The sequence below is a fragment of the Tachypleus tridentatus genome, chromosome 8, assembly GCF_004210375.1.
Source record: "Tachypleus tridentatus isolate NWPU-2018 chromosome 8, ASM421037v1, whole genome shotgun sequence".
NCBI classification, from domain to species: domain Eukaryota; kingdom Metazoa; phylum Arthropoda; class Merostomata; order Xiphosura; family Limulidae; genus Tachypleus; species Tachypleus tridentatus.
This window is the reverse complement of record NC_134832.1, coordinates 34733873-34753061: the sequence shown is the minus strand read 5'-3', so window position 1 is coordinate 34753061 and position 19189 is coordinate 34733873. Positions and strand designations below refer to the sequence as shown.

Here is a 19189-nt window from a genome sequence, read left to right as displayed (position 1 = left end):
TTTTGTATCCTGTTCCCTTCTCTCTTCCTCGAGATCCCCTTTGCAACCAGAGTCTTTCAAAGGAGATTTGGGAATTGCTTTACAATTATACCATTAAATGAAGAGATCCCTCTTATCTGGAGTTTTATTCCTGTCTGCTTGTTGTCCCCCAAAAGACAGGAGACTGGTGCTCTATCACTGATTTATCAGCTTTGAACTGTTTCTTGATCCTCACACACATTTCATCATGGAATCCTATATTGTCCTGTATTTGGTTTTCACTTCTGGTCTTCAGATGATGAAGGTTGATGTATCAGGTGTGTTCCATCTCCCCAACATTATTTTCAGTTTGTTCATTGAGGGTGTGTGTTTTAGTACCAGGATTATCTAATTAGATTTGCCTTGGCTCTACACATTTTTCTGGGTGATTTGGGCATTTGCCTATCTTCTTCAAGGGTAGATTTTATAGAATATTTATTGAAATAATCTTCTACCTACCACCATGTTAATGTTGACTACATAATTTTAAAGTACGTCATAGTCACTAATACTTAACTGTTTTTCTCACCTTATACATATTAGTTTGATAGATATTTAAATTACATTTAGGTTTTACTTTTATATTTTAATTAATGATGTATCATTTGTTTTAAAATTAATATTCAAAATGATTTATGATTTGAAGAAAAATTTATGCTTTGCTTGGTTCAACCAACTTTCATAAAATTAGCATGTGTTACCACATGCACCTGTTGATGTGTGTCAACAAGAACAAAGAAAACAAAAGGAAAATGCCTCTACATGGCACAGTGGTATGTCTATGGACTCACACTGATAGAAAAAATAGGTTTCGATACCAGTAGTAAGCAGAGCACAGATAGCCTGTTGTGCAGTTTTGTGTTTAATTCTAAACAAACAAACAAAAAGAGATTAAAGCATTAAAAATAAGTAAAAATGTAAAGACATGAAACTATGCATATGACCCAAGAAAATACTTTAAGATTATACAGTGGAAATGTAAAAGGCATGTACATATTTCTATTTCTTATTTTAACACTTCATTGCACTCTACACTGATGATAATAGCTAATGAAACACAAAAATTGTTAGATAAAAAACAGTAGGTGAACTGCTCAGAGAATGAGCACAAGTAATTAAATAATGGATTTTTGATAGAAAAAATTAAAACTAAATATTTTTCTGTAACTACATACTTTTATTAAAGATTTTGCCAAGTTTTAAACAATTTTATCCACTGGTTTTATTAGTGTAAAGAAATTTAATGAGAGCTATGCACCATGTGACATTTCATTGTTATTAAGCTAATTATTTCTTTCCAGTCCCATGACATTTTCCCCAATAATAGGTTTTGACTAACTTATTCTTGTCCTTCTCCTGACAATTGTTGTCTTTTCTGTGTATCATCTCCACCAATTTGTCACCCTAATATGTTGTTGCTGTTTATTTCCATCATCTGCTAGAGTACACCATTCGCACATTATTTTTACCACATAACTGTTTTTTCAACAGGATTTCATCTTCTTTTTGTCACAATTTTGTGTTCCAAGGTGTGTCTTTGAGTGAGCAAGTCTTTATTTTCTTTGTAAGTGCCTTTAACGTTTAGTTAGGTCCCACTTGGTTGCAAGTATTGTCTGACCACGTATACTTAAATTTGCACTGTAAGATCTGTGTGTCACATATGTCCACTGTTGAGATGGAGTGGTTTACAAGACTGCTTGTAGGCATGCCTCACGGAATTTTGTTTAATAAAGTGTTTATCCCAGAACAAGCTCTCATGGACTAACATAAGTAAATAGGAACGACTTGCCCATTCCAGATGATCCATGTATTGTAGGTCATAGGATTAGCCTGCTTTTCAAAATAAGTTATTGTGGTCACCTAATGTACTGTTCAGCCCTTCTAGTGGACTTAACAGTTCCTTGCTGCTGAAATGGTATATAACTGAGGCTTCCTCTTGAGTGTGTTAAATCCCACTCAGTTAAGACTAGGGCAGTGATGTTCTGCCTGTGTAAATGGTATTGAAACTTGTTCTATCTCAGACTTGTACCATCCAGATGTAGTGATGGTTGGAGCTGGACTGATCACATAACCCCTCAGATATGTATGACTATGTATACTCCTATCACATACTGGATGATACATTCCCAATGCAACCTGGTGATGGAATGGTGATGCATTCCAGACTTTGCTGTCACCTTCCTATCATCCCATCAATGTTGGTTCCTGGCATATGCAGTGATGGTTGTGTTGGATATGCACACAAATTTAAGGTGGTGAAGTCCCTTTATTGTTTTCTCTCTTATTGTAACACAATTTCTCATGGGAAAAGTACACCTGGCTCAGAAGTGATGTAGTTTTCCATGGGGATGCTGCCTTCCATTCATTTTCATTCTCCATGGTCTTTCTCTGCCAACTCAATTGGGAATTTGGCTATTTGTGAATGAAGATAAGATATCATATTGGAAGTTAATGTTTTCATAAACTAAAAATGCATTTCTGATAGATATTTACCTCTTCTCATATTTCACACCCATCTTTCCCACTTCTAGGGTTATCTTTATATGCACTACCTAATCTTAAAGTGATTTCAGTCTGCACAAAAGAGAGGACATTAGTGCCATAGGAGTTGTGTTGCACTCCTATTAGTGAAGAGTTGCAGACTATTTTTGACAATAAAGTATTCCTAAGTTACACAGGCCCCTAATAAATGGTTATGCCATTACATTAGCATCTTCTGAAGTTGGTAGATGATATTATGTTGATTAAGGTACATAAGTGACTGAAGTGTTCAAACACACTGAAAAAATTGAAATTGAAATTAAATAATACATTAAAAGTTACATAATGGACAATGTATGATTTATCCAAGCCAGGAAACAAACCTTGGATTTTAGAATTAGATGTTTACAAACTATATTTCTATATGTAAGCTAACCATTGTTTATCAGTGTAATATTGCTAGGCAAATGTTAATAAATACATAATTCTACTGTTAATAAATTAAAAGTTACTCACATTACTTCACAGTTATTATTTCAAGGAAATTTTATCATATAATTAGCATTTTAATGCTTGAAAGTATAAATTTTTGTAAAAGCTGTTTGAGATACACCAGATGATTTTATTTGAAATACCTACCAAAAACAGTGTTAATGTGTGGTAATTAAGTTTAATCAGGAGACTATCTTGAACATATGTAGATATTATGACAAAGCAGTTACAATACATTACACATTTACAAACAGGTATTAAATCAACTTGAAATTAAGGTTAGACAATTGAATCGAAGGTCACATGCCATATATAAATATATATATATAAAACACTTTTGGTTGTTAAAAACCTTTCCTGCACACATATACACTGTGTCTGTTATTACATTCTTTTCTTACTATAGTACAGATAAAAGAGAAAGCTCTTTATCCTGATCATGCATAGCAAGAGAAAAAACTTTGAAAAGTTACTGTAACATTCTACAATTTTTCATACAATTAATGTATTAATAAAAAATGTATTTAAATAATGTGTGGCACCATTTTAATTAGATTGATATTTCCTATAATATGATGGCCTCACTATTTTTTTAGTTTATAGGCATGAACAAATTTAATATTATCAAAACAGTATCTCATTTTCCAGATATGTATGTGTATATAATATATTTCAGATAATAAAACTTTTACTGAAATGTAGTGTCTTCACTAAATGCACCCCCTAGTCTAAAATCATTTGGACTTAATACACAATACATCCTCTGAGGTGAATAGCTGGAATATGAAGCAGGCCGTGGGGTCTTTGTTCGCAAGATAAACTCTCGTCCTACTGGAGGAGGGAACTCTGGAATTATTGGGTAATGGTGATGTTTACCACCAGAGGACTCTAGTTTTTCATCTCCTTCCAGGTGTGTACTCTGAAAGAAAGGAATACAAAATGTGTATTTTACTAATTGAAAACATTATACAAAGACATAGATAAAGACTCATTTTAAAAAAGACAGTTTCTACTCCTAAAAGTACAATAAAGTACCAGTAACCTACTATACAAGATTAAAATCAGTAAAAACCCTCCTTACTTTTGTATAGTAAGTAATTGGTATTTTATTTATTTTTGAGACTTGAAACTGTCTTGTTTTTAGAACTGTGTTTTAAATAACTATGATCTTTTTTTTAAACATGCCAATAAAGAGTTTCAACAATTGAATGTAAAAGTAAAGAGATACTGGCACCAAAAAAAGTCTGTTTTAGAATTTTTGTCCAAAGATACACAAAAGTATACCTGTAAGTAGCAATCTTTAATTTTAAACTTATAGACTAAAAGGATGGCAGCTTGTCAACAAAATTCACTGTAACTCTTGCACTGATCTTGTCTCACCTAACAATGGGATGTGACTATCATCCTTTATTTTGCCTATGATCCTAAAAGTGCAGAGGACATTTTTACAGCAATGAGTTACAAAGATGACATGTTAAGGTCATAATCTAGGCATGCTGAGTAATAAGTGGTGCTTGCTTCATAAAGAAATATAATCACAAATTAGATAATTAAGTCAACCTAAAAGTGAAGTAAATTACTGGTTTATGTAATATATGTGCATCTCAGCTTATTTTACCTGTAGTTTTCAACTACCCTGTCTGCATCTAAGGCAACCACTTATCACAAGATCTTACTTTCAGAAAAGATAGTTATAATTTTCTGACACAATATCATTGTTTTCAAACATTTCTTGTTGATGTATCAAATTTAATTTTGTAATTAATGAATTTTTTGTGCTTAATATTTCCTTATTTATATAAATTTTATATGCCTGATAAATTAAAGTTGAGGTAAATCATTTCTTTTATCACTTTAACTATTATTTGACAATTCAGCATGTTACTTTTAAAAGCTGTAATGATGTATACATATTATTTGTATTGTACTGATTGTTTCTTAATTTTATTATCCTTGTCACTAAATAAATGCTACAAAGACACTGGAAACTGCTTTACCAGGTCTCCTATGATTGACTAGATATTCTCAATCTGTAATGACAGAATGTGAACCTGTTTACAATGGTAATTAGAGGAAATATTGTAAGATGAAGTCAGTCACTGCTCTAAAATGTGTAGCTCTGTCAAAATATATAAAACTAACACCACATACATACATACAGAAAAAGAAACAAAGTAGTTTTCTTGAAAATGCAATACCAACATTTTAAATTATGTCATTAGAGATTTTGTCTTTGGCAACTGTGAATTATGTGTTGAAAAGTCAAATATGACCATATAAATACATACAAATACACAATATCTGAACCTTAAATGAACCTTCTGATTGTTTTTTGACTTTACACAAGCATGGTCTATCCATTGGATCAACCTTGTACTGAAGAATTAATGTTTACTATAATTTTGAATTTCCTTAGCATATCTTCAAGAAATATGGAAACCTTTCAGTACATATTCTGGTCATGTTATATATAGAACTCAGATTTTTAATAAACTATTTACACTAAAGACATATTTGAATTTACTTTATTCACTCTGACTGCAAGGTGATTTTCACATTAAGAATAAAAATTCTTTTTCTCACATTATAGTTTTGAAATTTCATTTGCTTAAAGTGTAGAACCTCCTAAATGATTATTTTATGGTTTTTTGTAAAATGTAACATTTTACAATTCAAGTTCAGTTTATTTGATAAATCTTGTACAAAAAATACAAAATAAGTCTAAATTACCCTTTTTTCTTTCTAAAATGACTGCATGTTGTAAAAACAAACAAAACTTTAGTTTTGTTTAGAAGTAGTAAAAACAACTAAATTGGCAAGCTGGAGCAAACAAGTGGCATGCAATACAGAAATCAGAACAAAATTTGATATATTAACTGTGTTTTGATGCCAAATTCATTAATTACATTGACAAAAGAGTAGTTCAATTGAAAGGCCATGACATGTATACTTTAGCTCATATTTGTGCACATGGGTTAAATTTGTAAATGTACATAGATTTAACAATATTACAAGGTCACACAAAAAAACTGAATAAACATAATACACAAAACATTACAACACTTTAACCAACCACACAATGCAAGAATTACAGTTTAACACTGCTCTTAATAGAAACTGAGTGAACAAATTAGTTAACTGTGAGAAAGGAATATTTTTTTCACCATTTGAGCTTCAGCAAATAATTGATGCAATAATTTTCCCAGTTTTCCTTTGCCGGCACCAGGGACATCTACTTCTGGCTGTTCTAAAATATTTAGAACAAACTCCCAAACATCATCATCACTCTCCTCTGATGTTCCAAGTTTTTTTAACTTTGTAGATTTGTTCTTTTCAGCTTTTTGCAGTAAGCCGCTTTTGCCAGAACCTGACATAATCTTAGACTCTGTTTGGCAAAATTTGGACATCAGAGATTGGGCACAAGCTATATTTGCTTCAGTCTGACAGATAAGTTTTAACACCTCCTGAAACAGTAATCAAACGTTTTTAAAGGCATATTGTATTGACATCTAAATCACATCAATGAAATATTTTACACAGTAATCAAAGAATTTGAGGTTTGTCTCTTTTGTCCCTCAATGAATAAATCACATAATACATATAAACAATATATACAAAAACTCACTCATCCCCACTTTTTTACCAGAGTCAAATGTATTAATGAAGTTTTGTTAAAAATATAAGAAAAGCTATTTCATTCCACACATACTGAAAATAATAACAAAAGACATGAAAAAGATATTTCTCAACAGTACAATCTATCCCAATTTCTTCTAAAACAATAGGGAATTCTCAATAGCTGCAGCTGTAATTAGATCTTGAGTTGGTCAAGAGATGGAACTATGAGTTAAAAGGTGGTACTTAAAAAAAAAGACCCATTCTATGAAATGCTATGCAGCAGCCAAAAAAAAAGAGGGGATTTTATGCTGTACTGAATTTTACAAGAAACTAGTATAACTTATATTACCATTTTCATGTAAATGATAGCATATAAACTCCAATGATTACCTTGTATTTAGGTTCTGAAGATCTTATGACCCTTGCAGCTTTAGCAGCAATCTGTTCCAGTGTATACAACAGGGATCTAGGGCCCTCAGGAACTAATAAAAATAAGCATTTAGCACTCATTTTGAAAAATAATTATTTGTTAACATTAAAATACATTACTACACTGCTATTTATGTGTTCATTACTGCAAGAAAAATTATATTTGAACATTTCACTTAGAATATAGTTATGCACCTGATACTACCTTTTTTGAAATGAAGGTATAAGATACATAAATATAAAAAATATAACAAGTTAGCAAAGCTTCATTCTATGACCAGAAATAAAACCTTTATAAAAACAAAAGCCTATTAGCAAAATATAGGAAGTAGTGGAAGCATATTACATTGTTTGGTCATCAAGTAACAACAGAACAAACATATTTAACATGATCAACAACCACTAACAAAAGAAAGCTGCATGCACTATTAGTAGTAGTAAGGTTAATTACAACTAACTAGCACCACATAATAATATCATCACAACACAGTTACCATGATCAACCAGCAACAAAATTGCAGCATGTACCACCATTGGCAGCAAATGATGAACAACCATTGCTGGTTTCAGAGAGGAAAGAAAATGGAGTATCTGAAATATGAAATAAATAATAACACTTGAAGCTCATACTTGTCTAGATAATATAGAAAAATGTTTAGACTTATTTTTATCTGCACAATATTTTCCACCTATTTTCATTTTTAAAATCTTGTAAAGGAACATTTTCAACTTTAAAGATTCAGTCAACTGAATTAAAATGGGCAACATAAAAATCTTCATATACAAAAAATATTCTTTTATTTCACTGCTAAACATTTAAAGTACAAAACAGTGATAAGTTCTGAAATTTAATACTTTATAATGGCATTAGTAAAGCATTTACTTTCAATAAATATAAAGAAAGTTATAACTTGTTACAAAATTAAGCATTAACATACCATAATATAACACTGATAAGATGTAAAAATTAATATTATACAAAGAACAGTTGACACAATCTACAAGCTCAAACATCATGTAAACAAGAAGTTAGTATAATAGGAACTTGAGTAAACTCTTCTTCAAACTTTGTCACCACAGGATGACAAATAACAAATACAATTTCTCAGACCTCCTTACTCTAATATGTTGCAGGAGAAAAAAAGAAGCTATAATTTAACCTTAAAGTCTTTTAACCTGCTTTTCTTATCATACAGGATGAAGAAATTAGAGAAATACAAAAAGTGGAACTTGGAAATGTTCAAATAAGATTTGAAATTTGAATGTGAAAATTTCTAACAAGCTAAATCAGTAAATAATCTGTTCAATATCTCAGTTATGACTGTTACAATCAGTGGCAGATTTCAGGTTCTGTGGGCCCAAGATAACATTACCAATGGGCCACATTAAGACCATGGGCCCTGGGGTTGAGCCCCCTCTAGCTCCTACCTAAATATGTCACTGGTTACATTTACAAAATAATCTATGTATTAATTAAAAAACTCATTCCATTAAAATACAATATAGATAACAATATTATTTTTTATAATAATGACTTTAAAGTAGAGGTATTGCTAGGCACTGCTGCAAGAGCCTGTGTTTCAATTCTTTTAGACAGTGCCTCTTCCATATGCCTAGTTGGTGTCTTGAAAAATTATAACAGAGAACCATGATCAATATCATACTGAAATGCCAAAAATTCCCATGCCTATGGGCAACAGATCCAAATCTTTAGTGTCTTGTGATACCTCTGCTCGAAGGGTCGAAACGTTGTTCTCTGCTTTAATAGTAAAAGTGTTAAAACCCATACCAGTCATTCTGAGATACATACATACATTTAACTTATCCTCAGTGAAAAAATTACCTTGGAGGAAAACTCCCAATTTTATACCCAATAAGTTAACATTAAAATTGTTCAGTTTACTTTTTCTGCTTCCTTGGTGTCATCAAACAGTCTCTTTTGTCGACGTACTGGAACAGATCGTGAATTGTACCAAGCATCCTGCCACATATTTCCTGAAACTTGCATTCGTGGGCTGAGATGACCTAGTTAATGAAAAAGTTAGAGTTTAGGTTCTGTTTGACTTTACTAAACACAGAAGAAGAAAAAGTAAATGAATTTGGTTGTTTTTTTAATTTCACACAAAGCTACTTGAAAGCTATCTGTGCTAGCCATCCCTAATTTAGCAATGTAAGACTAGAAGAAAGGCAGCTAGTCATCACCACCCACTGTGAACCGTTGGGCTACTCTTTTACCAACAAACAGTGGAATTGACCATCATGTTATAACGCCCCCATGGCTGAATAGGCGAGTATGTTTGGTGCGACAGGGATGCAAACCTGCAACCTTCAGATTATGAGTCGCACGCCTTAACCCATATGGCCATGCCGGGCTAAAATAAAAAAGACAGATATGATATATAATCCTCTAATGTAAGTGATGTTAAAGTTTGTTTTTAATACTTAATTTTTTGCAATAATTATTAAAAGTGTAGATTCTTTCCTAACAAAATAAGTAACACAGAAGTGAGTCACTAGTAAGTTGATGATAAAATAAAAATAGTTACATGAAACTAACTAAATGAGGTATGTTTAATTAAATTGCAAAACAAACATATTTTTTACATGTAGTCTTCCCCAATATAAACTGTGTGACAACTACAGTAAAAATGAATTTTTTAAAAGGGATTAAAATCTTTTTTAATTAGCCTTTTAATTTTGATACCATCATTGTCCCAACATCATATACCATAGCTTTATCCTATGCTACATCCAAAACAGAATTTTTCTTATAAATCATACACATGAAGCATGATAGAACAGTATTGTGTTTAACAATGTTTTTATTAAACATTCAAATTGCCTTTGCTCTGAAACATTCAATGACTTCTTTGATATAAATTTTTCACTCCTCTTGTAATCCCTAAATCATTGTCTTTCATAATAGTTTAATTTATAACATGAGATTGAAATGAAGCTTAGTCCATTGTTCTCTTGATGTGTACCTAGTGCTTGGCAAATGTTTCTCACTTTATATGTATTACTTTGCTAAACAGTTAGATTGCATTTAGGTTTTACATTTATATTTTAATCAGTTAGGCATTACTTGTGTTTATAAATACATATTTGAAATTTATAACTGTATATCTTTAACTTGATATAGTTTGACTTGTGGAAAAATCTAAGCAAAATGGTGTCATTTGTGTGCACAAGCATTAGTGAAAGAGTATGTGGATGATCTTTGCCCTGTAATAACTGTTACAACCACAAGGTCATGTCAGCAAGAACAGGTTGGCATACATACATCAAGAATAAAATACAAAGAATTAGAAAGAAAAATTAAAAATAAATTATAACTGAAAACATAAAGACATGAAATTATGCCTATAAAGAAAAAGAAGATTACAAATCAATCTATAAGCATTTAAAAAACATGTACATATTTCCATTTCTTAAACTAAATAATTTCATTGCATTGTACATTGATGACAATATCTATGTTTAGGTATATAATAGAGAAAATGAAAGAAAAGATCCAAACATTTACTTTACAGAAAAAACATTTGATATTCAATTAGAATGTTCTAAAGAATGAACTTTGAAATTTGAAAACTATAAGATAATATATAGTATTATTATACTCAAAATGAAAATCACACTGCCTGTAAACTATTCTGATTATGAGTGCATATAAATACATTGAATAACAATTATTTTATTATAAATAGTAAAAAAGAAACAACAAAAAATCAAAATTAACTACATGATCTTAGTACTGTGTAAGAGAAATTTAAAACTATTTCATCAACTAGTTTCATTTTTATAAAGATCTTTCCCAAGAACTGAATATTTACAATGTAAGTAGACTGTAGTCATATGGTTAATTTGTTAAGCCACTGTTTTACTTAGTACAACATGACAAGTACTTTTGAAATTTTACATGAACTACTAAGCCACTGAATGTTAATAAATTGTGAAAATGGGTAGAAACCTTCAATATGAGTTGTGTTTGTTTCTTCCTCACAAACCTCTTCTTCAATCCAATCTCGTGGAGAGTACCATCTGACAAAATCTTCAAGACAAGCTCCAGGATTAGCTGCCTATACACATAGCAATACCAATAAAATACAACTTAAATCCATGGATCTGGTACAGTGGACTACATTACTGTAACCATTCAACCTGCTTATATTGTTCTTACAATTTCCAGTGGCACTAGCAATGAGGACACAATTATGTAAGGTAGTTCATACTAGTGACCACTAATAATCCTTTTAAGGTAGTTCACACCAACAACAAGTACACTTTCTTTAAGGTATTTCTTACAAATAACAACAACATTTCCCTCAAGGTAGTTCCTACCAATAACAACTACATTTCCTTCAGGGTGGATCATACATCACTCTCCTCAAAACTTTACTTATATGATAACCTATCAACCATAATTACAGTATCAAACACTAGTTAACAATTTTCACCTGTAAATTAAGACTTTTAACTCACTAGTTTATTGAACATTCTTGAACATTTTACATTTTCACATAGTCTTTACTTTAAGATACTCTATCTGTAACAACTAAATTGGTGTTATCTTTTAATCAAGGAAAGCTACTTACACAGATCAAAACTAAAGATTAACCATCTAACTGAAATAATTAGTTTAATATTATGTACTATATTGTGCATACAATATATAAAATTCAGCCAGCTTAAGAAATTTACATATTTAGATAGCAACATAAAATAATCAGAATAACAATTTATAATTAAATATGTAATAAAAAATGTTATACAGACAAAATGTCAAAAAATTAGGTGATGTTTTGCAACAAGACAACAACAGATACACATCGTTTGCAATGGGTACACCTTTCCATATAATCTCTTTATAACTCTCAAAATAGGAGGTCAATATTTGATTTCTATCTATGTACTGGTCAGCATACTTGACATCACAGTAGCTATAGCTTCAGTGACCCAATCACAAATAAGTTGTCTTTTACATGACCCCAGAGTAAAAAGTCTATAAGTGATCTCTGGTGACTGTGCCAGACAATGGATTAATTAATCACAGCTCTTTCCTTGTGTAAAATGCTTCCTGAATTTTGAAACTGATGGTAGCATTTCTTGAGAAAATTCTCAATTGGTGTATCTTTTCCCAAATAAAATATTGTCTTTGTACTAGAATAGAAAATTTTATCTCTGCTATTGAAGAGATACATATAGCTTTCTCCTGCATTGCCATGATATTTGTAAACAGCATATTTAGTGACCACTCATGTATTATACATGATTACATTTATCACAGCAAGAAAAGCATACTTATACTTTTCATCCATTATCAATAATAAATGTGCAATTGTTATTGTCTTGCCATAGTTTAATTTTGTAATGAATCATAAAAGTTTCAGATCCTTTGTATATTAAATATTTTATTCAATTCTAATAACAAACCTAAGAGCTATGGGTCATTTATTTTCCAAACACACAAAAGTTATTTTATAATAACTTTCATAAAATAAATAAAAATTTCAACATTTAAAAACGCACAATAATTTAATGTATAAAGTTTAAAGTAAAATATAGAATTAAAACTTTATATGTTTAGGTGGAAACAATTCCACCATTTTCAGAAGACCAGAAGAAACACAGGAACTTTCATTGGTATAGTTCCCCCTACATCAGAGATTTATAAAAAAATTCACTTCTTTTGTACTTGGGCCTAGATCTCTATTCAAAATCATTTAATGTTTAACAATTTCTAGATCTTCTCTGATGTTTAATTCATTTTTAGTATTTGAGCCTTATTCCATTCAATGTTATGAGAGTTCATCACATGCTCTGCCAAGAGTGAATCACTAAGTTTTAATTTTTTGACAGCATTTTTCTTTCCATTAATTTGAAACTTCAGATTTCTACTAGTCTGATTGATATAATTCAAGCCACAATTCCAATACATTTTACATACTACACATTTATCCTTTAATTCAATTTTATCTTTAATATACCATTAATGATATATTTTTAGTGTTAATTTGGGAGTAAAGACTAATAGCCAAGTTGCATGTTTTATTAATACAGTACCTGTTTTTCTTGACAATAATGGAAAATATAACACACATATTATTTCTCAACTAACCTTATTTATTATCTGTAGTCTAATATAATATGAATTTTTTTATTTATTGATTACAGTGCTTTCATAAATCCTATCTATAAATATAAGGCCCATAACTTCTATTGATAGTGCTATATGTATTTCATACAATTCAGTTCCAACATTAGATCTTCATTATATATACAAAGAAATCTTAATGGTTTTATGAACAAACGATGAAAGAGAAGACCTTTTCTCCTATTAATAGACAAAATGATCTTGCATGTAAGGACATAGCAAGTGAGAATAGCTTCTTGTATACCAAAATAGACAAAGCCATTCTCTGTTTTCAGCAAACATTATAAAAAATAGTTCACAATAGATTAGTTCACAAATATAAAAATATTCAAATAGCAAGATAAGATTTCTACAATTAAACCACAACTTCAGAAGGAAATAGGCAATTATAAAAGTTTATTAACAAAAAGAATACAAAAATAGCTATATTTTCTAAAGTTTCTTAAGATTAAGCTTAAAAAGTTAGTTAAATGTGAAACCTAAATATTAGAATAAAAAATCCTTTGAATTCAAAAACAAACTTTATTTTATTTTACTCACATAAACAAAATTCTAAATTCTTTTAATGTGAAATGAGCCATTATAAAATCACCAACCTTAAAAGCTTCCATGTCTGATATCAGGCATGCACTCTGCATCCTAGCTCTTAATGCAGCACCCTCTGGATTGGTACCAAGCTGGACAAGGACTTCAGCATGTTCTTCCAGAATATCTTCTGTCACTGGGGCAGGTTCCTTTTGTTTTTATATTATATTACAGAATATTAAATCTCAAGTTTTAAAGTAATAACATATTAAAACAATAATCGTTCTTGACAGTGCCAGTTACAAATGAAGTGTGATAGCTTCCATCTTACAAATCCACACTTCATAGGTTTTCAATATCCATATATCAAGGCACAATGAATTGCTTACATAAAAAGAAATGAATAAACTGATCACATGTAACATAAATTTACATATCTATATAGAACTATATTATATTTTAGTTATTGGCATAGCACTGTCATCACATAAAATGTTTATCTTGATTATGCAATGAGGACTTTCTTCTTTGTGAATCTGTGGATGAATAGATTATTTTAAAGTGTAATAGAGTAATGTAAAAATATGTAGTGAACCAAGTTTAATCAATTTGGATAATTTAACAAGTCTAATATAGAAAACAATACACACTGGACCTTGTTACCCTGATGACAGGATTCAATTAATCTTCAGAAATACTGCTGAAAACTGGTGAAAAACACAAACAAAAGTCTTTTACCTTTAAAAGGTAATGATATTTACTTTTTTTAAACTTTAAGAAATATGATTTCTAAAAATGTGTTCTTCAATTTACGTTAAAATATGAACAAATCATTCTCCAGGTGTGAAATGAAAAAGATTAAAATAAAATGATTGAAGATTAGCCCATTGCATAAGTTAGACCATGACATGTTCCAGTTGTGATTTCAGAGGTGCAAGAATTGAAAGCTACCAATTCTTGTGCCAGAGAGATGTAGTATATTGAGAAAATCCATAAAGCACATGATAAAATGAACCAATGCCAAAAAAATAATAAAATAAAATAAAGAAGGTTACAGGACAGCAATGAAAAACAAGGGTGAAATACTCTTCGTGAAGAGACTGGAACTACGTGATTTGTCTCTATACACCCTAAGTTGTCTTGGATGATTTTACAAAATATATTAGATAAGGAAGAGAAATTAGTTCTTTAAGGACCAATAACAAAGTGTATTTTGGTTACAGGCTAATGGAATAGTCCACTTGTTGCTGGAAGATCCCACTTGTACCAATCAAGTTAAAAAAACTACTTTTGAAAGCAGATCTGCTGAGTTTCTTGACCAATCAGAAACACACTAAATATTTTGTATGTAATTTCATGTTCTGACTCCAACATTGACTCCACCACACTTATCAAGTTTTCTGAGGGCCTGACTCCAGAAGAAGATGGCAGTAATCTAGATTATACAAGAATTTACCAGCGCAAACTCCTTGTAAGTGTCTAGTCTAACAGTGTTTCACCTAAAATTCAGTAATGTATAAGGAGAGAAAAGTGAAGAATACTAACTTTACTAACGAAGTTGCAGATTTGATAACTGTTACAGTAGAACTACTGAAAGATATCTCACAAGAATTGTTAATGCTGTTATACAGATTATGACTGAGAGAATTTCTTGCATTAACTTAGTTGGTACCTAAAGTAATTATCTGTCTGTATTATAGAACATAATAAGTTAAGGAATATCTAAACCTTAAAAGAGAATTAAATGATTTAGAGTTAGTGTTATACAAAAGAAGATGTTATCTGATTTGTATTCAGTTATCTCTATGCAAGTTCTTTATTTGACACCTAATCTTACTTGAGTTGGTGACTTGTGTGCTCTACTCATAATAGCTTGGTGCAAAATTCAAATAAATTTCTTTTTAAAGAGTGTAAAGTTGAACCTAATGACTAAGTCCACAGGCCTATTACACAAACTGTTGGAACCTATTGAAATAATACTTATCTGACTGACTGAAAAGAGCAGTAAGTTGGATATGATACTTTAAGATTACACCTGCTTAATTAGTTTGGAATTTATTCCAAATTGATATCTTCATTACAAGAAATGATTGTGTGCAGGAAAAGACTCAGATGAATTTGACACATGAATTAGTTTTATGGGCTACTTGCAACTGATTGTCCAGGTTCATACAATCAATGGAAATGATAATTTAAAATTCTTAAATGTTCAACAGTTAAATCAACTGTTAAGGTAAAGTATTTTTCCTTTTTTCGTTCTCTGTATGTATATGGTTTCTCTTACCAAAAATCGGCAGTAGTGTTTTCTCCTCAAACAAATAACAAAACGATCACACAAAAACTATTTTTTACAGAAAGTAAGCTTCATGACTTTTATTACCAACCCTTTAGTTTCAAAAACTCATAAATCTAATGAAAACAATCACTGAAAAGTTAAAAGTGGTCACATTATTCACCAGCTGTGAAATTTGTTTGTACAGTAACACCTACCATACTTCAGTATGATAGATTTAGACTAAAACTAGCTTTAACTTTTAGGTATGTTAAATTAACATTTACCTGTGTGACTGGAATGTAGAGAGGTTCATCTACAAAAAGAAGAGTTAAACTACCACATGGCCTCAGCCTACCTTCAGGTTGAAACTGCATTTTCTTGTTATCTGTAACATAACAAGTAACATAAAAAATTCAGTTTTCTGTCTTAAGTTAATTGGAAAGAAAAAGTAAGCTCTCATTAAGAATTAACATGACAAAGCTAAACATGCATCACTTAAATATACAAAATAATGTGATGAAATAAGTGATATTAAAGAAAGGATTAAAAAATATAACACAATCAGAATATGAAATAAAAAGAATATTGATTTTGTGATTAAAAATAACACAATACTCTGCATGTAGTAAACAATAAGTAGTACCAGAAGTAACTGAATTTTTATGTTTTCAATGTCAATGGTCAAATGTCTTTATAATCAGTTAGCTTAGTTTATTTCATTAGTTAAGGAAACTTTCAACTATTCAGTTTATTTGACTTATCTTGAGATCACTCATTTGTTTTTGCATTTAGTAAATACTACAACTCTATTCATCTTAATTGCTTTCCTTCTAGTATGGAAATATATGTAATATTTTAAAAATTAAAAACAGCTACATTATATGTTCAGTGACTTTGACCTACATTTCATTTTTTAAAAGAATCAATCTTTGCAATAATTACTTTGTAAAATGTTTCCATATATATCATGTACATTTCTTTATAACAGTATGAGTCTTTTTTTTATCAACCATTATCGTACCATTACATGTTAAAAAGAAAAGGAACTAGATTTTCACACATGTTTTGGGATGTTTTATTATTCATTCCTCTATTTTTCTAGTATGTTTAGAAACAGAAAGAAGGATAGTTTTCATACAAATCATTGATTCAACAGTTAATACAAATCAGTTTTGTGCAATGGCACAAAGGGCCCATGCAGATCCTTTTGATAGCTATGTGTTATGTTAGTTATTTTCAACAGATTACATCAAATTATTTAATTCATTTATGGTTAGGGTTCTTTGTACTTTTCTGCTATTTTAAAAAGATATAAAAAATCTGTTATTTCAAATTTAACTGTTGATATATTTAAATATTTATTATATACATTTACTTTTAAGCATATATACAAAAATACTTAGCTTACCACTAATTTCTGTTGATGGAAAGATATTTATATCCATAGGTGATTCCATTACTAAATTTTCATTGCCATCTTCACATTCAAAAAACTCTTCTTCATCTTCACTTTCGCTGTTCATCTGCTCTGTTTTTTGTGGCGACAAAGAGATGGCGCTTCCACTGGCCGTAGAAGTCAAACTCTGCTGGCTTCGTTGCCATTCTCTTGCTATTTTTCTCTGAATACAGCAGTTTAGCATCTAAAGTTGTAAGATAAGACTTGTATTGATTGGAAAAGACGCAATTAATTTATAAGTATAGTGTCTGCTCGCTACTCCACAGTCAACAACAACAACAACAACAAAACAATACTGTAAACTATCGTCTTCAAGTAAAGTGAAAACAATCTTATAATTTGGGATAAATCATTGTAAAAACAAATATTCTAAACACCCGCAAAAAATATATACATACTGAAGATATACCCGAAGTTATTTCAAAATACGCTTCCATATACTTATTCAGAGTGATATTACTAATAAGAACCTCTAGCATGTTCGCAAGAATAACGAAAATAGGGAATAAAAAATGGGCACTAGAACTTAATCGAAAACTTCGTCCTCTATCCTTTTCTTTTAGACGTGCCTAACACTCACCTGTAATTTCTGATGAAGTAAACAATAAGCCAGGTTAGGAGCTCCCCACTCCAAGCTGAAAAGTAAACAAGATAAACTAGTTATACCACAAGAAAGCTCATGTCAAAATATACATGCTGACTTAATCATAGAAAAATGATTTATAATAAACTGGACCGCTTGCCTTGGGTGAAGAAAATATTACACATCAGATACCAAGCAAATGTTTTATTTTATAACTTTCATTTGCAACTCATACGCAATCGTTACATTAATGCAATGTTTATGGCGCTTAAGTTAAAAAAAATCAGTTTTTCCTCTGGCTGCGTTTTGTTACGTACCAGAAAATGAAAAGCAATGTTCCAGCAAAAACTGTCATCAAATCGTCTCAAATCAATAACTAAATTGTAGTTAAATTATTAAAAAAAACTTTCACTTACTGTAGCTAAAAGTTTTGGTTATATTCTCTGAAATGATAAAATAGTCATACATATGTTACCAATAAATATTTTAGAATAAATAAAATGTTTGTTTCAAATATTCGCTCAAAACCACATAAGGGTTTTCAGCGCTACCATTCTCTAATTTTTAAGTGATAGACTCGGAAGTAAGAAAACAAATGAACAGCACCAACCGTCAACTTTTGTGTTACTTTAAACGCATAATGGAATTTAACATTACTTCTCATAACAAACACTAGGCCTCAAAGTGCGGAGCATAACTTTGAGGTAACAGAAACGCAAACTTTAGATTCTCAGATTCACTGTCCAAGAAGGTAATCACTAGGGCCGTGGCCCGATCCAAATACAATAAAAACAAGAAAAACTTCCACATACAGTGGTTTTGACTTAAGACACCGATTTTTGAAGTGAACTAGGTTCAAACGAATAAGGATATAACAGTTAATCGCTCATCATGTTGATGCGTAATCGGTTTTATGCGACATTTTGCGTATAAATGACAATAAACGGTACACATAACATGCACATACTTAAATATATTTTCTGCTTAATTCAACCCAACGGATGGTGCTACATATCGATGGATAGACAAACGATAGTTTCTAAAGGTAAAGTATATACTTTATACAGGAAGAGTATAAAAGTAAACACATAAGAGTATTAACAATTATGTATATTAAAATGAAGAGATCTTGCTACAAAAGTAATGAAACAAGAATTA

General features: G+C 30.5%; 1 protein-coding gene across 3 annotated transcripts in view; it reads right to left on the bottom strand.

The window, feature by feature from the left end:
- Window positions 1-3100: 3100 nt before the first annotated feature.
- Window positions 3101-19189, bottom strand: part of Rab3GAP1 (RAB3 GTPase activating protein subunit 1) — a 131926-nt gene continuing 115837 nt past the window's right edge. For all 3 annotated transcript variants that reach the window (XM_076448191.1, XM_076448192.1, XM_076448193.1), the window contains 10 exons: window positions 18029-18083; window positions 17401-17632; window positions 16277-16377; window positions 13789-13926; window positions 11009-11117; window positions 8942-9063; window positions 7533-7629; window positions 7000-7091; window positions 6156-6455; window positions 3101-3910 (listed from right to left, as the gene is read on the bottom strand). In XM_076448191.1, the coding sequence (XP_076304306.1) occupies window positions 3680-3910; window positions 6156-6455; window positions 7000-7091; window positions 7533-7629; window positions 8942-9063; window positions 11009-11117; window positions 13789-13926; window positions 16277-16377; window positions 17401-17632; window positions 18029-18083 (1477 nt within the window). In that variant the 3' untranslated portion in view covers window positions 3101-3679. The remainder of the gene's footprint in view (window positions 3911-6155; window positions 6456-6999; window positions 7092-7532; window positions 7630-8941; window positions 9064-11008; window positions 11118-13788; window positions 13927-16276; window positions 16378-17400; window positions 17633-18028; window positions 18084-19189) is intronic.